Below are 22,966 nucleotides of genomic sequence, written 5' to 3'. Positions count from 1 at the left end.
CATTTAGTTCAAACCGCATACGATAGTGTTGAATATGATACATAAAATGTTGAAAATAAAGCATGAAATTCGTTTTTATTTTGAAAACATCTAAGTGAAATTATTCGATTGAATTTCTTTAAAAACGAAAAAAAACAATCACGTCACGATTTCATAATCGAGTTCGATTTTAGTACATGTGTCAAACGGTAATACCAATCGGTCAGAAACGTCAACACAAATACCCACATAAAAAACGTCAAAACGAAGAAAAAAAAAACATCAAACGTAGCTAATTCGTGTTGATATGCCATTTTTGTTGTATCCAGAACATTTGTTTCTGTCGTATTTTGCTCCAGTTTAGTGACAATATTAACCTACGACACAATTTAAAATTTAATTTTCTTGATTGAGTGTAACATTTTTATTTAGACAAAAAAAAAAAAAAAACAACAGAAAAATGGAACAAATTGAATCTCGTTTGAACGATATGTCGATTATTAGTAATGATGATAGCAAATGGGGATGGTCTCTCACGGATCTTTATCGCAATGCATTGAGTTTTTACAAAGGTAACAACAACAAACATTCTACTTCTGATAACTGCCAATTCATAGGGGGAAAAAGCGATTAATCAGCATGAAAAAAATAATCATTATATGTTGGTTCTATATTGTCTGTCGTTAAAATAGAAAAAGCTGGAAAAGCCGTACAGTTCACATATGAGGATAATTTGAAATTGGTCGCATTTTCGCAACAAGCATTACACGGTCCAATTACATCGGTTGAACTGCCACCGCTTGGCGCATTCGATGTAATCGGTCGTGATCGGCGTGTTGCGTGGCAAAATTTGGGCACTATTACTAAAACACAAGCGATGGAAGGTTTTATCGATTTATTGGATCGGTCGTGTGCAGCATTCAAACCATATGTGGAAGCCATTAAAAAGGATCGCGAAGAAAAAGAGCGATTATCCCAAGAGCAAGAAAGACGACGGGCCGAACAATTAGAACTTGAACGACAACAGGAAATCAATCGAAAACTATTGGACGAACAGAAAAGCCGTGAAGAGCTTCAAAAACGTAAATTACAAGATGCTCTCAATCAACAGACCTATGTGCAATTTCGCGCATATGCTGAAAAACAATACCCAGGCAATCCAGAACAACAAGCGGTTTTGATAAGACAATTGCAACTTGAACATTATCATCAGTATATGCAACAGTTGCATGCACAAATTTCGACCGAACAAAATGAAAAATTGAACTGTCAGGAGGCAAGCAATGAAGTGGTTGCAAATAGTGCGGTCAATGCTGATGTGAGTCTATCGCCAAAAGAAAATAGTCAATGTGATGTTAAAGAGGAATGTGAAAGTGAAGATATGGATTCGGATGGATTTCCCCCGATTCAGGCAGCACAAATGTGGACGAAACCAGATATCGATTTATTCAAAACAGAAGTTGCGGCTGGCAAAGGCGAAGGCATTATCAAAGTGAGTTTATTCGATATATCACATGGATAGTATTAACAATTGGTCTCTTTGATCTATTTAATGAAACGATGCTTTTGTTTATCGTTTAGGTTGGCCATGGTGACATTGTAACTGTTCGCGTTCCGACCCATGAAGGCGGAAGCTGTTTATACTGGGAATTTGCAACTGATGGATATGACATTGGTTTTGGTGTATATTTTGAATGGGGAAAATCTTCATCGAACGAAGTACAAGTGCAAGTTTGTGATAGTGATGACGAAGAAGAAGATGATGATGATGAAGGTTTGTTTTAATTTAAAACTTTTAAACATTTTCGAATTTGACGTTTTTTTCTCTTTCTCTCGCACAGTTGAGCTTCAACAAAGTAACGATATTGAATCAGGTGGAAATGGTGTAACAAATGGTCCTCCATCGCCTGTGGCACGTTTTCGGCCTCCGATTTCAAGTGTGGTTCCCGTCTATCGGCGTGAGTGTCAATTAGAAGTGTATGTTGGAAGTCACAGTTATCCAGGTACGACCAATAATTTACCTACTCCCAAGCATTACCTCAATTAATGAAACCAATGTCCATGTCACAATCTTTCCAGGCGAAGGAGTCTATTTGCTGAAATTCGATAATTCGTACAGTTTATGGCGATCGAAAACATTGTACTACCGTGTTTTTTATACCCGATAAGATATTACAATGGGCAAGAGTCAAAAGATTTTCTCATCACCATATAATTTAAAAATCATTTTATTTTAATTATATCAGTTTAAAGAGTCAAAACAATTTCTGGCTACAAGAGTAGAGAAGTCAAATTTGGTGATGAATTTTGGTCGTGCAATAGGTGTTTGCAAAATGAAATTATTTTTTTTTCGTTCGTTTGTAATCATTAATTTACATAATTCAAGTGCAAAGCAAATCAAGGATTCGGATGGCAAGGATTTTTTTTTTCATTCCACGCATTCAAACAACAAACAATTTTAATTGGTTTTAAGTTTTAAAAGTAGTAGAAAATGGATGTTAACATGTGAGATTGTTCACAAACAGAAACTATACAAATTAGATATACTATATCCGTTTCCGTATAATTTGAAACAATATCGCTGACGTATACGCTTTGAGCGAACGTTTACACATGCTCACTGTGCTGCGTATACTAAAATCGGACTTTTCTCTTCAAACAAATATTTACATAAATTTAGCTGAATAAAATAGAATCAATTGTTTCAACGAAGATGTATTTATAAATTGCTGATGTTTTGTGCTCTAAATAAATGTTCTTCAACAAAATGAGTGGAAAATCCCCAAACAAAATCGTTTTTTTCTTTCTTATTCAACTCGTTTTATTTTTATTATTGCATTCGAGATAACAAGATAACCACTTTCTCTACTTATTTACATATGTATAATTAAAACAATTTAACTCCACTTTAAAATGAATCTAGTTATTGGTTTTTTTCTTACAAACATTTGTGTTTCGCTAATAAGATGAATTTGGTTGCAACAATTTTACTCTCTCTCTTTTTTTGGAAGCGGGATGAGGTTAAATTTCTCTATCATTAAATAATAAAAACTAGGTGGAAATGGAGATCTTGAGCTTCGGTAAAATGAGATAAACACTTTTTCCCACATCTAATATACAATATTAATCCCTAAATTTGTATTTTCTCTCAACTTATAATATTGATTCGATGTAAAGAAAAGTCAAATAAAATTCCGTTTGTTCGGTTGCTGTGTTTTCTTATCTCGAAAAAATGGCACATATTTCTCTATGTATTGGGTCATTGCATACTGCTTGGGCTACTTAGTGATAAAAGAACATAATTGTGTCAACTTCTGCGTGTGAAAATACCATTTGTACACGCCTTTCAATATACAATAGTTTGAATTTGGTAAAAAATTTACCTATAAAACAAAGCCACAAAGAAATAATAACGCAAGGATCGAATACTTATTTGTTGTACATGCACATTGCAGTCGTGTCCTTCTCACATACATTTTTAATGCATTTTTTTTTTGTTTTGTTTTCTAAAACGTATCGATTTGATCCCAAAGCTACGAATATTCATTGGATTTGATTGAAGTTCGTTCTTTTACATAATTTATACCATTTTTAATGAGTATTGCCTTTAACAATTCGTTTTCGCCACGTAAACGTGCTATTTCGTCCTCGTATTTTTTCCGTTCGAGAAGGGTACTATTGTCGACTGACGACGATGACGACGACGATGATGATGCATTTCTAAATGGGAGAAGTAAATGGAAATCGATTAGTTTTGAATGTCATTCAATTTTGACGATTTTAATGATGCTTTACCGTGTACTTTGTTTTTCTTGTAGCATTTGTACATATTCACACGCCTTCGATAGCTTTTTTATAAAAATAAAGAAGAAAGAGAGAGAAAAACGCTAATTAAAAGTGAACCATTGGTTATATACTCAAGTACTTACAATGCCTCCTTTTGATTGACCTTCGATAGCAGCTATGCTCAATCGACCACTGTCACCGATTTCCGTTACACTCCCGTCGGCTGGTATTATCGCCCCCAATTTCATAATCCAATGGTTTATTTTGTCTCGACGTCTCCGTTCAACTTCGTTATGAGTGGCTCTTCGTCGGTCGTCGCGCTTCTTAAATGATCCCAATGGATCGGTAACATTTGTCTGTGTCATAAATTTTAATTTAAACATACTTTAAATCTCTTGAAATTGAACAAATTTAACCGAAAATCTAATAAATCAGTTAACTAAGTAGAATCGTGATTCAAAAAAATAGTTCATTTGATAGTGAAATCGATAAAATCAATTTCTTTGTAATTTAATCATGGCCATAAAGCAAACCACATACAATTCATTTGATTGTGCATAGCTCTTACATTTTGCTTTGTTGAGGTGATATTGGTTGGTGTTGCATTGCCGTACGATGTCGATGGCAGGTAATCCAGTTTTGGAGCAATCGCAACGGATGTGCGCATCTTTAACGTATTTGAATTAGTATTATTGGCATTTTGTGGTTCAATTTTGATTGGTGTTGTGGGAACGACGGTGACATTGGCAGCGGTGGCAGCGGTCATTTGTGTGGTGGGTACAGCTTGTAAATATCCATTTGAACCATCAATCACAATGTATTGTACTTGTTGTGGCACTGACGTCGTCACTGAATTATTCAATGTTGTTGATGTGGTTTGAATTGTTTGATTGCTATTCTTTTCGGGCACATGTACGATACGATAGGCGACAATATTGTCATCACTGCTCGATAACATATATTCTGCATTCGGAGAATCTTAACGACGCAAAAACACACAAATTTATCAGCAAAAATATCGAAATCAAATGAAAACAAACGACATTTTTACCTCTCAAAATATTTCCTTTCTCATCAATAAGATCGATACCGGTGTCAATGTGACTGAAATCGAAAACAACAAAGAACATATATGAAATGTGTGAACATTCTTTTGTTATGTAACTGTACACATTTTCAATCAAAACATTGAAATTGAAAGAAGTGAAGATGAGCATTTCAGATTGAGTAGTTAAAAAGAAAGAAAATGTTCACACTAACCCATCAACAGAATCAGCGTCTACAAATTCCATTTTGGTCACGTTCGTGCCCTTCAATCTGGATACCGCAATTAAATTAAATGTAAATAACTCAAATATCGATTAAACGCCAACTAAAATTATTGTCACACCGTAATCATTCATTGACTGTGGAATACACACTGTTTTCGATTACCAACCGGTTTATTTGTTTATCAATTCTTATTGCGTTGACATCGTCGTGGCTGTCATTTATTTTGATTTTCTTTTTATTGACACATTATTTATATACAATCCTACAAATTACGCAAATAAACAATCAAACATTTGAATCTGATTACAGTAGCAGCAGTCCAAGCAATTTGTTTGAGTGTCACTTCCTCTCCGCTTTTATTGTATATTATCTTTGGCAACAAACAACCCAATTAAAATTGAATAATAATTGTCAATTTAAATCGAATTTAGTTAAACTATAAAGTGTGATCTGTGTCTGTTGATTTATTATTGTATATACGATGTTTTTCTGTGATCACGAGACATAAATAAAGCACTCTGTGTTATTATTGTGTGGCGAAATATGTGTGCTTTCGAAGCAATACAATTTTCGCACTTAGTGTTATGTTGGCCGTAATTTTTTCAAATTGATCATTTGTGTGCGCCAATATTCGCACTCTACATTCATTGTCTATTTTAACATGCAGGTCATGTGAGAAACACTAAGAATGAACAGAAAAATAAACCACACGCAGATTTACACGGTGCACAAACGAGTATGTCACGGAATTACTTGATTATCACAGACTCTCTCTCTCACAAACACACACATCTAAAAGCCATCTTAAATCGAATATAATACAAACGATTTTTGTTTAGTAAAATAAATTGTTGGGCTGAACTCAGCGTAAAAATGTCCAAGTGTTGGCATTTCATTTGATGACACACTTCATCCAAATTTTACACACAAAAAAATGCACATCGAATAGATGTTTTGCAATTTATTATTTGTTCTGCACATGGACTGTGTATGCGCAAGAAGTGTCAAACACGGCGAAATGTCAATTGAATTGTGCTCATTAATGACGGTTCACAGTAACGGAAAAATCATTTTGTACGAAGCCGATGACAAAACACATTTGAAAGTAATACATTTTGATGAGAAATTGATTATTTTAAGGAAAAATCGAAGGACTTTTTCTTGATAAATTATTTAAAAGTAAACAATGCATCGAACTCATGAAATATTAAGTGTATGCATTCAGGTGTTTTCTATGCGGGATCGAAGTTGTACTGTACTATACAACACAAATGAGAACTATGGACATCTCTGTCTGAAAGAGAGCGAACGAAATATCGCACGTTGGCTCATGTCACTTTTGTGTATATACATCGAAATATACTGTGTGGTGTTAGTAATCATACATGTTTGGCGAAATATTATTTTACATCATAATAATAACGATTACCGTTGTTGTGATTGAATGAGTGATACAGTCATTCGTTCTGTACATGTGAAAGAAAAGAAGAAAAAAATCACAAAACGAATGAAAACGGGTTGGTTTCACATAGTATTGTGTGTGGTCGAGAAAGATTTCGATGGTTGTGTATGTATGAAACATCGTTACCGTTGCTACTGCATGATAATTTTTGTGAATCGCGAACAACGACCGTACTCTGATGACTGTTGAAAATCATACTATGCGCTCTTTTGCTTGTTTATCCAATGTTCAGTGTTGTGTGTAAGTGGCAACGGGTGACAAAACTGTATCTATAGTTTGACCAAAATATAAGAGAAAAAATATATATTTTTGTGTACGTCGTAGATTGCGTGATTTCATTTTCCTCTCTATCTCTGTCTCTCATTTTCTTGATATTTTCTGACAGATAAAATGAGAGATATGCTAAGAATTTTTATGTTAATTTAAATATCTCGCAGTGGCAAAAAAAAAAGAGGTTGAATATATATATATATACATTCTGTTTGACTTGAGTGAGAGTCATATGTTACTTCTGCCCACTGAATTTTCATTTCATTTTTCCTGCGTCGTGATCTTCCAACTATAGTTTTGATGATTAAATAGTTAGCACGCATTTGTCCTATATACTATCTTATCGAAAATTAATAAAGTGCCAGAAATGAGTGCTTGATTCATCCGAATGCTATGTGTGTGAGTCAGTGAAACCATAAAATAGTTAATAATATTGATGACGAACAAAAACAATCATATAATATTCCATTGTAAAATCTGCAATTTCATTGGATTTGCTGCGAAAAAAACTACAACAGAGAACAATGTGCATTGCGTTATTATTCAACGCGGATTAGCTATTATTCTCAATTGGTTGCTAGCTTTTTGTTGTTGTTTTTTTCGTCGCTTTATTTATCCATCCATCACACTCAATCATTGTCTAGTCATAATACATTTTTCATGCATATATACACAACGCCGCGAACTCGAAATGAGAACAAACAAATATTTTCATACCGTGTAAATTATGAAAAATGAACTGTAATTGTATGTATGTTTAAAACTGTTGTCGTATTTTGGTTAGATACAATGCGATGGATGCATACACCAAATTGCAATATGGAGCACGCAAACTGTGTGTGTGTGTGTGTGTGTGTGAGTGAACAATGAAAAAATAACACGAATGAAAACATTTCAACGAAAAAAGAGAGAGAGATGAAAAAAAGGCATTCCCAAAAATAGTCTAATAATACCAATCATAATAAATGTGGATAATTATCGAGTATCAAGACTTCTCGTCTTCGTAGGTTCAAGCAAGTTGTATGTGTTTTTATTTTCTTATATAGATATGCACAAAACTTCAAACTCGATGTGTTTTTTGTGCAAAGACCTTTTTCTTGTGTTGTCATCCTCCGATTTGAGGTGGTGTTGTTTAATACATAACATGTGCTGTGGAGTGATTTAGATAATTCCTAGAAAAACCTTCGTTTTTTGAAATGTCATATGATGATTTGGGCAATTTTTCATCTTCACTGCACCCCCAGCTTCTGTTTAATTTTGCACAAAAGATTCTCTCTTTTTTCCATGAAATATAAGCCCGAGTAAAAGATGCGCAATTTTTAATGAGCATCAACGAATGAAATCAAGCACGAACGAATCTTGCAAACCATTGAATTATTCACATTTATCGACATACGTTTAACATTTTCTGAATCTTCTTTCGCAGTTGAGCATCGACATCGATTGTGATATGTTCATTTTATTTTCATGTTAATCAAAAAGTGATACAAAAAACAGAAGAAAAAAACCTTGCACAGCAAATAAATATAGTTGGTTAATAAAAAGAGTTCAGAGAGTGGCAAAATGCCGTAATCTACATATAATGAAAGTGTAAAATTGAAAGCATTGCAATTCGTTCTACTTATTGAAACAAACCGAAAGAGAAGAGCGAATAAAAAAGAAATCCAGCAAATATTCCAAATTAGTATACACAGTTTGCGCCGTAGAGACAGACGATGCGATTAAAGTCCAACAGTGAAATTGAACTGGAATTCAATAGATGTTTATTATATCGATTATATATTTGAATTTCTCTTTGACATTATCTTCAGTAAACGGACCCTCTCAGTGTATACTCAGTTCACTGTCTTTGTTGGCTTTGGATTGTCAATAATTTAGTGGCACAAAAGGTGGAGAGAAGAGAACCATAATTGTGTGAACAGTGCATTGAAAGAGCAGAAAAAAGTAAGCAGCAGCAGCAGCAGCAGTAGTGGCAAAACCAGTGGGCGATTCAATATATGCTGTACGTTGGCATTTTTATGCGTAAACAGTAAAAGAGTTTCCGTTCCTTTTCCGCATGATATCGCTGAAGCAAAGTGTTGAACATATACACACAACGCAAATACGAACAAATTAAATTGTTCGCATAAATGCGATAATGTGAGAGGGAAAAAAAGCGAGAAAAGAAGTGAAGAACATATTGAACATGAATGAATGGAATTTAAGTCAAGTATAAAAGAGAATGTTGCCGTGAATGCGCCTATAGGCTCAAGTCAATTATTTTCGTTTGTGTGCTAGGCAAACAAACCAATCGAACCATATTTTTTAATTGAATTACATTGACCAATAAAAAATAATAGAGTGCCGCACCAAAACAACTGCACTGCGACCTCTTTCGTTATGACAAAACGATATATAAGCGTGTATTCGTAGAAAATATTGGTAAGGAATATTAAAATATCACCTTCGTCATTATCATCATCATCATCGTCGTCGTTGCCAAGGTGAACAAAAATGAAAATGATTGACCAGAAATCATCGTCGTTGCCAAAGGAACGAGATTCAGCACCACAAGCAATGGTCAATTTAAAAATGACAATGAGCTCAAGTTTTACGCATTTATCAATGGACACCGATGAATTTTCGGTGAACGGCGATGAACGACCGACACCAGCCACCACAGCAACTCAATCAACGGCCACATATTCATTTGCACTTTACGACGCCCTGATTGATATTTGCCAAAATAACATAAAATACTTTGAATGTGATGATAGTGAAACAGGTCAAAGGTTTTTATGTGCGTTTCGTGGCATTATCGATCATATTGCAATCGCTCGACAATTTGTTACAAAGATAACTACGTTCGTGCATGAATACGATTTCGATGAAGTGACACCGGCCAATGGATATCGCAGCTTTGTTAAAACAATTTCAGCATGCATAAATCACAATTTCAAAGTTGCCAAATATATAGCACAGAATCGTAGCTATTTACTATTTCGCAAAAATATGTACATGAAGTAAGTTATTATGCGATTATCATTTATTTATTACTGTTAAATACACATTCGATGGTGTTTGCCTACTTTATTGTGTATTTCCATTTTTATTGGCCAACAACCATTACAATAAACGACAAATTCGTGTTACTAAAGAATGATAATAAAAGTGACACAAAAAATGATTACTATTTTCCGATTGTAATTCTTTTCGTTCTCTTTTTTTTGTGCGCCAGGGAAATCGAAGCGTGTAGCCATTTATTAGCCAGTTTATGCAGTTGCCTCGAACAAATAATGATAATACGAACGAACAGTGAATTTGGTTCGTTGTTTCCGCTTGGAGATCATAAAGCGATTGGCCTTTTCAACACGAGCGCTTGTGTGAATCAGTATTCCTTTTATGGACGATGTATCGGTTTTCATGTGAGTCCATCAAAATGGTCAACGATTACGTAATTTGACTGTAAATCAAAGCCAATGACTAATTTATTGTGTGACATTTACTTTTATTTGCTTACAGTACTGTGAATCGATGCAATCTGTGATGAAGTTTTTGGGCATTTGTCTGGCCGGATTTTCCGAAATTTTTTACAACAATAATGGAAATCGAATAATGAAAGCGACCAGTTCGATGTATACAGGGGGTAAATACTATTGGAATCCAGAGCTAAGAGCTCGACGAATTGTGAATTTGTCACAATATGCTGGTATTGATTTTTGCAAAGCATTTTGGTCGCTCACCGAAGGTGAATTGATGTATGCATTGCCCAATGTATTTGGAGTTAAAGTAAAAGTCAATCGATTGATAACCATACCACCCGAACCACTTGAGCTGCAAAGTGTGGCAAATCCAAAAGTGATGGTAGAAATTCCAGTTCCATCAAGTCATTTGGGAGTGGGTTCAGTAACCGCGCGACTTTTGTCCAGTGTTCGTCGTGACGGTATGATTGGCGAACGGAATAAGAAACACATGCATCCACCATCAAAATCGCTGATATTCCATTGTCACGGAGGTGGCTTTGTGGCCCAGAGTTCAAAATCTCATGAAGTTTATTTGAGAGAATGGGCTGCTCGATTACATGCCCCAATTTTATCAATTGACTACAGTTTGGCGCCACAAGCACCATATCCACGAGCATTAGAAGAAGTTTTCTATGCATATTGCTGGGCAATCAAGAATGCAAAAGTACTGGGAACCACTGCCGAAAAAATAGTGGTGGTTGGTGATAGTGCTGGTGCCAATTTAAACATGGCACTCACTTTGAAATGTATCGATAAAAAAATACGCAAACCTGATGGCGTTTTCTTAATTTACTGTCCGATGAAAATGGGCTTCGATCCGAGTCCAGCGCGGTTAGTATTAGTACACCTTTTTCCGACAATTACAATAAAATAATATAATCGTTATGTATATATTTTTCCTTTTTCGTATAGGTTTTTATGTTTAATGGACGTTTTGCTGCCGTTTGGATTCTTAATGGGTTGCCTGAAGGCATACGTTCATCCGGGGAAGGATCAATTTTTGACAGACAAAAGGCAAGCAGATAAATCAAATGAAAAAGACGACAAAAAAGACATGCTCAATGATACATCTGTGTCAACAACATCAGCTGTGATTGTACTAATGTCAGATGCCGAAGAATCCGACATGCCGACATTTGTCCATTTAGGATCAGAAAGTCAAGATAATGAACATGCAAATGATAAACAAACCGATACTTCGATATCAATTGACGGCGGTTCAATGTGGGAACACATTGAACATGATCCAAATTATGAAGAAAATAATAAGAGTCCGATGAGCGATGGAACCAGCGACACTTTTGCCAGTGCATCGTTGCAAAATAGTCAAACGGATGGAAACAGCAATACCGAAATGATGACACCCGATGAAAGTAATGGAATTTCATTTGAAGAAGATTCACAACCGTTGACACAGCATAAACCGACCGCTGGCTTACAAAATGGTGCATTTGAAATTTGTAATATCGATGAAAATGTGAATGTGGCATGCGAACGACGACGAAATTCCACATCATCATCGCTTCTTGAAATGGATTCAACGGAACCACCGAACAATGAACCAAAGAACTTTGTAGACGATTTTGTGGAAAAATACGGCAAAGAAGACTTGACAAAAGCGACAGCGTCACGAACACAATCAGAAGATAATGTTTTATTTGAAGAAGGACGAGAGGCACTAAATATGCAAAATATTCCAACGAAAATTTATAAAGCAGTTGAAACGGCAGCGAATTCCGTTGCAAGCACTTTCAATGCGATCACATCGCCAACCATCATTAGAAATGGAATTACCAACGCCAATGGATTGGGATTCACAAGAAGCCGATTAAATTCGCTCGTCGAACGCAATCCTGCTGACGACTATCTATTCGAAGTTCCACACGATCCATTTTTATCGCCGTGGGATGCTAGCGACGAAATGCTTCTGCAATTGCCGTCCGTAAAAATTTTGGTACGAATTCTTTTATTGAAATTTTAGGAAATTGGCTCTGGAGTCTGACGCTTTGTTCTCTTTTCAGACCGTCGATATGGATCCATGTTTAGATGATTGCATAATGATGGCAAAAAGATTAAAAGCACTTGGCATTCCAATTGGATTGGATGTATTGCCGGGATTACCCCACGGATTTTTGTCGTTTGTCAAGGTAAAATCTCGACTTTCCAATACAAAAGCGGCACATTTTTAATATAATTTCTTTTTTTCACACTGAATAGCTTTCCAAAGAGGCATACGAAGGGAATCGGGTGTGTATTTTACGGTTGGCTGAACTTTTAGAAACGACAGTTGATCCAAAATGTTGAATCCAACGTTAAACACTAACTGTGAAACTTTCATTAAGAAAAATAATTTCTATGCTGGTTGCATTGCGAAGAAAATAGTGCTAATAATCTCGTTTACATAATAAAACGAATAAGAATGATTGGACTGGAAGTTTTTTCTGCGCTCTTTTTGGAACAATTTTTTTCCATATAAAATTTAAAAATCAAGATGGAAAACATTTTGTGTGCCGAAAAGTTTTTTTTTTGTATAATAATTTTCCCTTTTTACTCATTCGCTTGAAATATCCGCTCAACAAGTGGCCTAAACAATTGTTTTATCAGCAACACAAATGCCTTTATTTGCATTGCATATATGGTGTTTTTTTATATATAAAATTTATTATCTCAAAAAAAATTGCCAAATTAACATTTTCTTTAGAAGAAAATGGAAATGAAATAGCTACCATTTTGAATGCTATAAACTAATCACTCGTTGTAATTTGCATTTTCTAACAAACCTTTTTTCTCTCATGCTAAAATGCAGTGAATTCCTAACAAATACGTTTGAATGGTATTGATCAAAGTCTGTATTATAGTTTATAATTTGTTATTGCTAAACATTGCACTTTTGTATGATACTACCGTACACTGAGGACCATCAAATAACATTCAATAGCTTTGAACATTTTCCTTACCAAACTTACAACATTTTTCAATTAATTGGCAGCTTATTTTCAATAATATTATATGGCTGTGGGCTGATTGAATCGGCTCCTATTTTTCAATAGCAAAAACAAAATTGGTGCACGATCCAATTTTAATGGTGCAAACAGAATGCTTTTGTATTTCATAACAACAAAAAAATATATATAATTCAAATAATATTTATTAAGTAACTAAAAAGGGTAATCCTAGTGAATGTCCATATCCTGTTAATTTTGTACGTTTTTAGTGCTTTAAAATAATTTTCATCAATTGGATACAAGTGATATATTTATTTCACTATGCTTTGGAAATTAAGAAAATACACATGAAATTATTCGCAACATATTTTGTTAATTAATCAAGTATTAATCAGTTGTCTTTTGATATACGATACCAATTTACCTAACTTTTAGATAATTTGATCTTTGCATGGTGCATCAGCATCATTCATATTATTGGTAGTCTTATTCTTATGAGAAGAAAAACAAAGACAACAATGAAATTGTCTATACTAATATTTATTCTGGGACATGCCGAAATAGGAATTACACCTACCCCAGTATTTATCCTAATATTCTTCAATTTCAAAAACACACATACTCACACACATAAACAATTTTATACATAGTCACCACTATACAGTTACTGGCATCCATTGCTTTTTCACAGAAACAAAATATTTGTATTACATTCAAAACATTGTATTCGATATATCAATTAAAAAAAAAAAAATAAAAAAAATAATAAAATGCCTTAATTTTTTATTTTAGTGATATTTTTTTCAGAAATAACTTTATAAGATCTATACTTTTAAAAACCGAAATAATCAAATAGTTCAAATTAAAAAAAAATATCAAAACATTCAACTTGATTTGACAGCTACTGTCAAATTTTCACTGTCAAAAAATCACGTTGCACGTGCTTGACGTTTCATTTCTTCAACCATAAACAAATTGTACTTATCGTATCGTTCCTAAACTAAATCTTATCGTCTGTAGGACAATGGATGAATTTAAACGTTTAACATGGTGAGTAATTATTAATTTATTTTAGTTATTTTCAAATAAGAATTGCTTTTGGTCCATAGGTCAATGTCAGACGCCGCTACGAATGTGCAGGAGACATACGCATTAAATATGCGAGAATATTACCAACGTAATAGAACTGATGTATTTTTCTCTCATTTGATGGAAATTGATCAATTGCATCTTCAACATGTATCGCAGAATTCAAGTGAAGCAACTGTTAATAAAGAGATGGTCTCAAGACAATTTGTTGATCCACGAACTGGCCTCGAAATTCCATCCAATGAATGTGACTATAAAAATATCGAACTTCGAAAAAGAAATATTTTCCTAATCAATAATATCGCCGTTTCGAAATTACAGCGGCATGAACATTCTGCGTGTTTGAATGCCCTTCGTTGCTCAGCCGAATCGATATCCGAATTGTCAACAGAAGATAAAAGAGATTGCATGTTATACGAATCAACTGCTTTGCATCGTTTTGAAGAAAAGAGCAGCTATTTACAGAAATTACGAGAACATTATTTTGCACAAATCTCCAGTCGATATCACGATGTGCCACCGTCCATTGACTATTTTGTTACGCAAATTTGGAAGAAAAAATTGATAACAATGCTTCGACAGCGGGCCAACGATCGATATCGCATGACAACAGCAATATCCATACAGCCATCAAATTGTGTGATAAAATCCAAGACAATTCATCAAGAACATTTGGGCTATATACCACAGATTATGCACGAACATGTGGACTATCTCAGAGACTCATTTGCCAATCTCATGAAAGCATACAATCAACGAAAAAATACTCACTCCACGCGGATCATCAAAGAAAAAGTGAATGATTTGATAAAACAGCATAATGTTGATTTTGTTGTTCCAATTTCAATACTGAAACTGCTTCTAAGCCACAAATCCGGGTGGTCCTTTACAATGACTGTCAATGATTCGAATACTACATCGAGTACAAAGGAAATTATTTTTGATAAGCCGCTGCCAGTGGCATATATGAGTGGCCGAGAGAGGTATAAGAAAGGTGCCAAATATTTGCTGTACTCATGTTTAAACCGAAATACCTTGAATGTGTACAATCGTAATGAACAACTCGAAAGTAAAACACTCATTGATTCAAATGTGATGGAATGCCATTCAAATATAAATAATGATTTAGAATACAAAGTGTCAAGCTGTGATGAATTTATAAAGAAATACGCAAAAAGCGAAACGTTATATGAAAATATGACGTTCACAATTTTCGATGTGACGGGTTGTGATGATTCGCCGGAGGAGACAGGAGAGACGTTCAAATTGTTGGTACCTGCTAAGCAAGCCGCTTTCAAAAATGGCGAAAATGGTGAGGTGATATTTTTCAATTATTCACCGAAAATCGAATATCAAGCGGAGTACGGAGCTGAAGTGATGACAAAGGAAGAACTAATTGACGAATGGTGTGAATTATTTTTCAAACCGAATACAATAACAAATAGAGGTAAAATATTCGATAAATGTTTTTCCCGATAAAAATTGTCATACATTTTTTTTATTTTTCTTTTAGTTCGTTTCGATTGCAAGAGTGGAAAAGTGATCGATCGTCAATCGTTTCCATTAAATGTTCTTGAAAATGAATTGAATGCCAAATACGGCATTGAAACTCAGCAACTTCTTCAAAAACTTTGGCAAGCACTTCAAACATTCGTTGCGTTTCCGGTTGGTGATTATCTCTTGCAGTCCGATTCAAAGCAACCCACTAATGTTAACGTATTCGAGAAATCTAACAGGTGAGATCAATTTTTCACATGCAAATGCGATCATTTTTCATATTAAAATTTTCTTTAATACAATTTCAGCGCCGAAACGCTTAGTATATCTCAGGTCATCAAAAAGGTAAAGTTCGAACGTGACCCATTCGATAAAGTGGAATGGCAGCCAATTGATGATAAAATTGTGATTGAAATTCATAATAAATACCAGATATTACCGTGTGCTTTTCCGCATAGTCATTATTTACATCAGCATGGTTTGAAACGAATCAAAAATAAACAGACCAAACAAATGAACTGCACGAAAAAAGCGAAACAACGCTTGAAAATTTGTCCGAAAGACGATTCTCGTGCTATTATCGAGAGATTACAATCGAGAAAGCAGTTGCATAAGAACCAAGTCAAATTAAAAACTCAGAATAAAAATAGACTCAAATTAAAAAGGAAGCGAGATCGAAAAAAGGCTGGACAAGAGGCTAAAAAGATAGAAGTTGACGAACTCAACGCCGAACGACAGTTTATGTTAGAAACAAGAGATCAATACAATACAGCGACAGTAATGACGCATAATGAATCAGCAGCGGCACAAAAAGAATTAGCCAATAATTTGATTGGAACAAGAGGAGGAACAAAATTCACAAATTCACAGGAAATCCAGCAAAATGTCAGACGTAGCAATCGAATGTCATCGAATAAATGACCGTAATTCGTATTTTATAAGAATGTTGTCTTGTTGCATTTCAAAATCCGTGTCAGCTGAAATTTTATTTTCATAAACGTGCATGTTACAAAAAATCATGTTTAAGAAAAACCGTTTTAATATAATTTTGAATTAGAATTACCGTGTGTTTTATTTTTTTTATTTCCAACAGAAATTACAATTGGTCTTACGTATTGGCGAAACAAACTTTTCTGATGTGTCTCAATTTCTTAATAATTTGATCAGCTCTTTTTTTTCAATAGTTCGCTTTGCAATAGTTTCGCCGAAATGAAGCATTTTAACACTATTTTTGCGATGATTTTCATTTTTGATGAAGGAATATGTAATTTTTAATCATCTTTTTGTTCTTATCATATACAAATAATGTAACAATTATATATTTATCTAAATATTATAATACGAATACAGTAAACTCAGATAGAGTTCTTTCCATTGCATTTAGACAGAAGAATGTTCATTATCGATACTATCTCTGGAATAGATTCGGGAGTGTGAGTGATTTAGGCCGATCGCATAATTGCTTCATAAGCGGCGAATACCATGGTTGCCACCTCAACCGAACGTGATTTTAAACTAAGCGTCGCATCTGGATTATTTGGTTGCAATTTCAATTCAAGAAGAACCCAAATGTTATTCGATAATTTAAGAGATTGATACAGCATATCTTGTCCTTCAACATTGCGCTTGGCAATTGTAAATATGTTGTTTGCTGTCATTTTTGTGGAAATTGTATCAGCATTACCGCCGATACCACTCAAACTGTATTGCACCTCATTTGCGGCCGGAATCTCTTTCCATGTGGTTAAGAATAGACGCTTATCCAACTGACCGTCCTCTTGGAACAGCGAATTGGCAGCAACCAAACAAGCAAAGTAGAATATATCGACATTGTTCTTGATAGCCACCTGAAAACCCATGAAATGAAGTGAATTAAAAAAAAAACTCATGGATGATTCCAAGAAGCTTAGAATTTATAAGAAATAAATTGTACCTGCAAATTATTCAATGGTTCCATTCGTTGAACCGGACCGGTTGCGTTTAGTATGAGTGAGGCTTCGATGACTTGTGATGGTTGTAAAGTGCCAACTTGGATCGGTGCACTTGGTACCAATCCAAAACTGTTTTTATTGAGCTGAATTGCAAAGCCGGTCATTGCTTGCATTGCTTTGTTTGTGAAAAGCATATCCATTGATATTTGACCATTACGACGTGAAAAGGTACCCTGAATTTCGAGACCTTTTCCTTTTTCAGCGGGTAACCAAACTGTTCTTGGAATGACAACATTTGTTGGCTGTGCAACAGATGATAAACCAAAGATATCACCCAAGAGACCAGAACCACCGGCATTTGGATCTGATGGTACTGACCCGACTCCCAACTGCAAGTATAATTGAAATGATAAATTTTTGAATTGAAAAAAAAAAATGTAACCAAAACTCACCAAAACATCGAGTCCGCCTCCCAATAAATCGACATTACTGGTTGGTGCAGCTGGTGCAGCTGCTACCGGTGCATTTATATCCATCGACAATAGATCACCGATGAGAGATTCTTGATTTGGAATGACTGTTGCTTCATTGCTAGTGGAACTTTCTTCATTGTTGGTTGTTGCTGTGCGATTCGGTAATGATTTACGAATGCCACCTGTGCGCCCTTCAACGAATGCTGTCGGTGGTTTATGATAAACACTGGCCAATGAGCTGATATGACAAATGAGTTCGTCCAAAAGTGTCGGTTCAAGTAGATCAGTTTCTTCGGAAATGAGTGGTTTGTCGGCAAGTACGACCTCCTTAGCAGCAGCTGGATCGGTCGAAAGTAAACGCCAATAGATAAAACCACGATCCCGCAAATCTGGATTATCTGAATCTTGTGTGGCCAACGATAAAACATGCTGCACAAGTTCTTGTGTATCTGATGGTCGTTTCAAAAACAATTTAACAACGGCCGTAAGCAATTGCAATTGTACTTGAGCATTTTCATCTTGGAATCCTTCCAAGAAACCATCCAGCAACTCATCGGCATTATCAATACGTTCAGCATATTCACCAATAATCCAAACCATTGAAGCACGTGCCTCTGGTTCATCCAATGTGTCTAAATTCTCACACAATGTGCTGATAATACTCTCATACTTGTTTGGATATTTTCGGAAAATGTCCTTAATAACAACGATGGCCTCTTGAACGACATAGTTGACTTTGGTTTGAATCAAATCTAAAAGTGTCGAAACACATCGTTCGGCCGACGGTTCCACTTTGATAGCACAACGACCGATAGCACGAACTGCTTTTCGTACAAAATCCACATCAACTTCAGCTGCATACTCTTTCAATTCGCTCAACACTTGGGCGATGTTACTTTGATTGGCCAATCGAATCATAATATCCAATTTCTCAAGTTTCACATAAATTGGATCATTGTATTTCACAAAGAATACTTTCATCTCATGTTTCAAAATGTCGGGCCGCTTTTGAACAATCAAATTTATATTACGCAATGCAACATATTGAACCTCGGGCTCTGATGATAAGAGTGTCACCAATGGTGGTGCCAATTTTTTCGTTAGTGTTGCACAGAAATCACTGTCGCTCGACAACATTTCCAATAATTTCATCAACACTTTTACAGCGCTCAATACAACGGCCGCATTGGCATGTGCCAAACGTGGTGTGATTCGTTCACAAATCGATTGTGCTTCACGTTCATCTTTTGGGCTATAGTTTGACAATGAATCTAAGATGAAGACTTGACCCCATTCGGTGCATTCATTCAAAGCAGTCAACAATTTGTTGATGGTTGGTGAATTCATTTCAACCAATGGATGTCCCGATTGACTTGCTTCGTTTATTTCACTAAGAGCTGCCACGGCGTTTGCAACAACCATTGGATTTGAATCGGACAACAAGTCTTTCAATTGATCAAGAAAACCTTGATCTTCCACCTAAAAATATATACGCACATACTATAAAATTTGCTTAATCCATAAAAAAAACATTCACTGATTTTTACCATTGACGATGAAATGTCGTACAGTTTTGCAACGCAAACAGCTGCCGTCTTACGCACATACGGATCGTCATCACGTAAACACTTTCGCAACGGTTCGCACAAGTATTCGGTTATCTTATCGACCCGGATGCATCCCATGGTTCGCACAGCCAGTGCTCTAATCAACGGATTGGAGTCATCGCAATCCTATTCGGGAGAAAAAGAGAAAAGTATCGAAGATTTGATTAATAAAAAAAACTTGTTTATGTCAAACATAACAAATTGAACAGCTAAACAGAGGCACAATTGGAGGTGATTTTATGAATCATCTTTCTATATAGCATATTCTTCTCATCTATGCACGAAACACTAACAATATTATCATCACAAATAGTTTTAGAAACAGCTAACACACAATGAAATACAATTTTTTTTCTGGCGTATCTACTTTGTATCGACTTGCACAAAAAACAATAGAACATTTATGATAAAATAAAAACAATGTAGCGAATAAATATGATTTGGCGTTACACACATAACATAAATGCAGCAGCCCAAAATAGTTTGATTTATTGCTCAAACAAAAATGATAAGATTTTATGCACGGTTTTTTTGATCATTTTTTACTTGATGAAAACCAAAAAAACAAAAATGTTGCAGCAAAATGAAGTGATATGACCTCTACTCAACTTTATTCTTGGTTCATGTTTCAACCTTCCATTCTCAATAAACGTGTTAAACGAAACAAACAAGTAACATGTTCCTTTTTATAATTATTAAATTTCGTATCAGTTGCAACAAATAGGCGAACAAAAATGATAAGTCTTGATTTTTTTGGTTGTTTTGTGAATTTGCTCATATGTTGGCATATCAAAAAAAAAAATATTAACTTGAAATTACAACGGATCATCACAGAAAATAAGAATGTGTTAAAATAGTGTGGAATGTACAGTTTACCTTAATAAGTTGCGAAGAGGGCAGATCCTTTTATTTTGTATATATATATATTTTCAAAAACAAATCATTCAGTTTGAATCTCAATTAGCAAAAAAAAAACAAATAAGTTTTTGTTTTGGTTAGAGAAAAAGAATAAAATAAGTATTAAATTGTCTGTCAAAAATCGAAAGAAAAAAAATCAAATTAAGAACAGAAAGGCTTTGTGCACGTTATTTTAATTTTAGCTTGGAACGCTTGCATTTCCAATATGTTTTTTTTTCTTATCTAATTCAAATGTTACGGTTATACGTGCTCAAAAAATCTAAATACGCGCTCGAGTAACTAATGTTAAAATAAAATCTTAATCACCATTGGTATAGTTGTCAAACGCGATTAGTAAACAATCAAGTAAATATATCAACAGGGAGAGCATTTCATTGGATCATATAAACAAAAAATTAAACTGCGATAAAAAAAAGTCCATATAAAATAAATAAAACGAAATTCAACGAAAATGATTTTTGAACGAGAGACGAAAGTGACTTGATTTATCAAAAAGAAAGAAGTGAACGAATAATAAATTGATTCTTATTTGGGTGAGTGCAAACGAACCTTAACAAATGTGTTGACCGCCATGATTGCCGTGTCGGGCTGCGATTTTGCATAGTTCATCAAATACAAGTAAACCAATTTTTTCAGTTCCAAATTATCGGTCTGCATGCAATTGACGACATCGGGAAATAAGGCCGACACATCTTTACCAACTGTCATACTCGCAATCACCTGAAATATCAATATGCAATCGTTTCAATAAATCGATTTTTTCCATAGCTGCAGCTTCACTACTCACCTTTTTGACAGCTTCCTTTTTCTTTTCCTTTTTATCGCTGTTCAACTCCGATTTCAATTCAAATATTTCACCTTTTTTGGTGGTTGTAAAGTATTTTGAATCCGTCATTTTGTTCTCGCTTCTCTTGTGTGCAAATGTATCGATGTTATAAAGGCTAAAAATAAATGAAAATGCAATGAAACAACTAGCACGGTCTAAATTTATATCTTTATAAAAATAGATAATAAAATTAACGATCTCAATAAACACAAGAAATAGGAACTATTGATCAAAATAATGCGTTTAATCGGTATTGTGACTAAAAAAAGGGGTGTCATCTGTTTTCTCCAACGAATATTGTTTTAGATAGAACGCAGTTTATCTGAAGCAACTTCAATGAAATTTAACAGCATCGACACCAACATTCAACGAAAACAAATCAAATGATGGGAGTGTGTTTAAAATGGCATCAAAATAATTTTGCAAAAATTCGGAACTAGAAATGTCAAAACACTTTTGAATTCTACGGATTAAAATAAGATAAAAGATATGGAATTTAAAAGAAAAATTTACAAAGTCGACATATTTTTTTATGTTGTTAGCCGATTTCCCTTCAAACAAAACACTTCACCAGCGCGCACTAAAAACGGATGACGATAACACAACGATATATCGCTGTTTCGATAAACAACAATGCCTCAAATGATAAATATGTAATAGACAGGCAGCGCCTGTGTACAAGCCCGCACTCATACACACACATACACGCCATTGATATACACCAATACCAATGCACCTGCATTATAATCATTTCATATACATTTTTTTTTTCTAAATATTGCTTGATTGATTCACGGAATTGAATAATGTACAAGATTTAGACACCATCCAATTTAAAATTGTGCCGATAAAATACAGTAAATGCATAAAAAATGGACAAAAATTTCGATATTTTTAATCATTTTTTTCTCACTTGTTCGTCGAAATCGTCAAATAGCTATTACGATAATTCACTTTTTTTTTACTCTCAACCATTTCTTTTACTGCATACGGCTTGTCATTTTGACCTGATTTTATTGTATATTTATAAGATGTTTCATCAAAATATTTGACTTATTTTAATTGTCTTCAATTTAAAGTACTTACAATGATTAAATTGAAACTGAATTCAGAATGGAAATGGACGAATTTAACACAGTTTTTTGTCAATTTTTCTCTCTTCAGTTTCGTGATTTGTTCTGGATGACACCGAGCTGCGAATAGTTTACGTGTTTCACTGTCAATTATTTTATTCGTATATGTGTAAGTGAGGGAACGTATAAGTGGCGCCGAGCTAGCCGTCAAAATGCGAACTAACCAGTATTGATTTGATACTCGTACGCGTACGATAAATTCCATTTAACTCAAATGTGAACGATGAGTTTCAAATTTGACTAAAACCAATGATGAAATTTCTTACAAAATAATT

At 34.6% G+C, this 22,966-nt stretch overlaps 5 protein-coding genes across 15 annotated transcripts; 3 read left to right on the top strand and 2 right to left on the bottom strand.

The window, feature by feature from the left end:
* Nucleotides 1-89: 89 nt before the first annotated feature.
* Nucleotides 90-2,771, top strand: LOC116339616 (Golgi resident protein GCP60). Its single transcript, XM_031765601.1, has 5 exons — nucleotides 90-551; nucleotides 672-1,471; nucleotides 1,561-1,753; nucleotides 1,821-1,982; nucleotides 2,059-2,771. The coding sequence occupies exons 1-5, from the start codon at nucleotides 440-442 to the stop codon at nucleotides 2,145-2,147; spliced, it is 1,356 nt and encodes a 451-aa protein (XP_031621461.1). The 5' UTR covers nucleotides 90-439; the 3' UTR covers nucleotides 2,148-2,771.
* A 30-nt stretch (nucleotides 2,772-2,801) lies between these two features.
* On the bottom strand, nucleotides 2,802-6,064 carry LOC116339618 (upstream stimulatory factor 1). 3 transcript variants are annotated; one of them, XM_031765605.1, is made up of 7 exons: nucleotides 5,864-6,064; nucleotides 5,026-5,082; nucleotides 4,817-4,869; nucleotides 4,334-4,743; nucleotides 3,909-4,121; nucleotides 3,775-3,827; nucleotides 2,802-3,699 (listed from the first exon to the last, which is right to left on the bottom strand). In XM_031765605.1, exons 1-7 carry the CDS (start codon nucleotides 5,926-5,928, stop codon nucleotides 3,513-3,515), a joined length of 1,038 nt encoding a protein of 345 aa, XP_031621465.1. In that variant the 5' UTR covers nucleotides 5,929-6,064; the 3' UTR covers nucleotides 2,802-3,512. The 3 variants fall into 3 exon arrangements, with proteins under 3 accessions (XP_031621465.1, XP_031621466.1, XP_031621467.1); XM_031765606.1 differs by having other exon boundaries at nucleotides 2,803-3,699; nucleotides 5,187-6,058; XM_031765607.1 differs by having other exon boundaries at nucleotides 2,803-3,699; nucleotides 5,204-6,058.
* Nucleotides 6,065-6,421: 357 nt separating this feature from the next.
* LOC116339615 (hormone-sensitive lipase) lies at nucleotides 6,422-12,706 on the top strand. Of its 5 annotated transcripts, none has more exons than XM_031765600.1 (7): nucleotides 6,422-6,554; nucleotides 8,581-9,771; nucleotides 9,987-10,173; nucleotides 10,271-11,103; nucleotides 11,185-12,226; nucleotides 12,294-12,419; nucleotides 12,490-12,706. In XM_031765600.1, the coding sequence occupies exons 2-7, from the start codon at nucleotides 9,263-9,265 to the stop codon at nucleotides 12,574-12,576; spliced, it is 2,784 nt and encodes a 927-aa protein (XP_031621460.1). In that variant the 5' UTR covers nucleotides 6,422-6,554; nucleotides 8,581-9,262; the 3' UTR covers nucleotides 12,577-12,706. The 5 variants fall into 5 exon arrangements, with proteins under 5 accessions (XP_031621460.1, XP_031621457.1, XP_031621459.1 ...); XM_031765597.1 differs by having other exon boundaries at nucleotides 8,196-9,771; XM_031765599.1 differs by lacking the exon at nucleotides 6,422-6,554 and adding an exon at nucleotides 6,685-6,739.
* A 1,450-nt stretch (nucleotides 12,707-14,156) lies between these two features.
* Nucleotides 14,157-16,862, top strand: LOC116339454. 2 transcript variants are annotated; one of them, XM_031765337.1, is made up of 4 exons: nucleotides 14,157-14,267; nucleotides 14,327-15,753; nucleotides 15,820-16,042; nucleotides 16,112-16,862. In XM_031765337.1, the coding sequence occupies exons 1-4, from the start codon at nucleotides 14,242-14,244 to the stop codon at nucleotides 16,722-16,724; spliced, it is 2,289 nt and encodes a 762-aa protein (XP_031621197.1). In that variant the 5' UTR covers nucleotides 14,157-14,241; the 3' UTR covers nucleotides 16,725-16,862. The 2 variants fall into 2 exon arrangements, with proteins under 2 accessions (XP_031621197.1, XP_031621198.1); XM_031765338.1 differs by lacking the exon at nucleotides 14,157-14,267 and having other exon boundaries at nucleotides 14,344-14,553; nucleotides 14,628-15,753.
* LOC116339453 (AP-1 complex subunit beta-1) lies at nucleotides 16,845-22,778 on the bottom strand. 4 transcript variants are annotated; one of them, XM_031765336.1, is made up of 8 exons: nucleotides 22,645-22,778; nucleotides 21,520-21,673; nucleotides 21,282-21,452; nucleotides 20,691-20,717; nucleotides 19,755-19,940; nucleotides 18,187-19,686; nucleotides 17,737-18,123; nucleotides 16,845-17,650 (listed from the first exon to the last, which is right to left on the bottom strand). In XM_031765336.1, the coding sequence occupies exons 2-8, from the start codon at nucleotides 21,625-21,627 to the stop codon at nucleotides 17,246-17,248; spliced, it is 2,784 nt and encodes a 927-aa protein (XP_031621196.1). In that variant the 5' UTR covers nucleotides 21,628-21,673; nucleotides 22,645-22,778; the 3' UTR covers nucleotides 16,845-17,245. The 4 variants fall into 4 exon arrangements, with proteins under 4 accessions (XP_031621196.1, XP_031621193.1, XP_031621195.1 ...); XM_031765333.1 differs by lacking the exon at nucleotides 22,645-22,778 and adding an exon at nucleotides 22,472-22,566; XM_031765335.1 differs by lacking the exon at nucleotides 22,645-22,778 and adding an exon at nucleotides 22,072-22,192.
* Nucleotides 22,779-22,966: the final 188 nt, after the last annotated feature.

The sequence above is a fragment of the Contarinia nasturtii genome, unplaced genomic scaffold, assembly GCF_009176525.2.
Source record: "Contarinia nasturtii isolate CC-2019 unplaced genomic scaffold, AAFC_CNas_1.1 Cnas_scaffold_533, whole genome shotgun sequence".
Lineage (NCBI taxonomy): Eukaryota > Metazoa > Arthropoda > Insecta > Diptera > Cecidomyiidae > Contarinia > Contarinia nasturtii.
Note: the sequence above shows the minus strand (reverse complement) of the source record. Positions and strands in the feature narration are given on the sequence as shown.

Excerpts from the sequence above, each read along its gene's own strand:
- LOC116339615 (XM_031765600.1), top strand. The coding sequence starts at position 9,263 with ATGAAAATGATTGACCAGAAATCATCGTCGTTGCCAAAGGAACGAGAT. Across the intron at positions 9,772-9,986 it reads CGCAAAAATATGTACATGAA|GGAAATCGAAGCGTGTAGCC; the intron begins GTAAGTTATTAT and ends TTTGTGCGCCAG. Across the intron at positions 11,104-11,184 it reads TTCGATCCGAGTCCAGCGCG|GTTTTTATGTTTAATGGACG; the intron begins GTTAGTATTAGT and ends TTTTTCGTATAG.
- LOC116339618 (XM_031765605.1), bottom strand. The coding sequence starts at position 5,928 with ATGCCAACACTTGGACATTTTTACGCTGAGTTCAGCCCAACAATTTAT. Across the intron at positions 5,083-5,863 it reads TATTTTACTAAACAAAAATC|ATTGAAGGGCACGAACGTGA; the intron begins GTTTGTATTATA and ends TGCGGTATCCAG. Across the intron at positions 4,122-4,333 it reads TCACCTCAACAAAGCAAAAT|ACAAATGTTACCGATCCATT; the intron begins GTAAGAGCTATG and ends TTTATGACACAG.
- LOC116339453 (XM_031765333.1), bottom strand. The coding sequence starts at position 22,533 with ATGGTTGAGAGTAAAAAAAAAGTGAATTATCGTAATAGCTATTTGACG. Across the intron at positions 21,453-21,519 it reads AAAAGGAAGCTGTCAAAAAG|GTGATTGCGAGTATGACAGT; the intron begins GTGAGTAGTGAA and ends TTGATATTTCAG. Across the intron at positions 18,124-18,186 it reads GAGGCGGACTCGATGTTTTG|TTGGGAGTCGGGTCAGTACC; the intron begins GTGAGTTTTGGT and ends TTATACTTGCAG.
- LOC116339454 (XM_031765337.1), top strand. The coding sequence starts at position 14,242 with ATGGATGAATTTAAACGTTTAACATG. Across the intron at positions 14,268-14,326 it reads GAATTTAAACGTTTAACATG|GTCAATGTCAGACGCCGCTA; the intron begins GTGAGTAATTAT and ends TTTGGTCCATAG. Across the intron at positions 16,043-16,111 it reads GTATTCGAGAAATCTAACAG|CGCCGAAACGCTTAGTATAT; the intron begins GTGAGATCAATT and ends ATACAATTTCAG.
- LOC116339616 (XM_031765601.1), top strand. The coding sequence starts at position 440 with ATGGAACAAATTGAATCTCGTTTGAACGATATGTCGATTATTAGTAAT. Across the intron at positions 1,472-1,560 it reads AAGGCGAAGGCATTATCAAA|GTTGGCCATGGTGACATTGT; the intron begins GTGAGTTTATTC and ends TTTATCGTTTAG. Across the intron at positions 1,983-2,058 it reads TGGAAGTCACAGTTATCCAG|GCGAAGGAGTCTATTTGCTG; the intron begins GTACGACCAATA and ends CAATCTTTCCAG.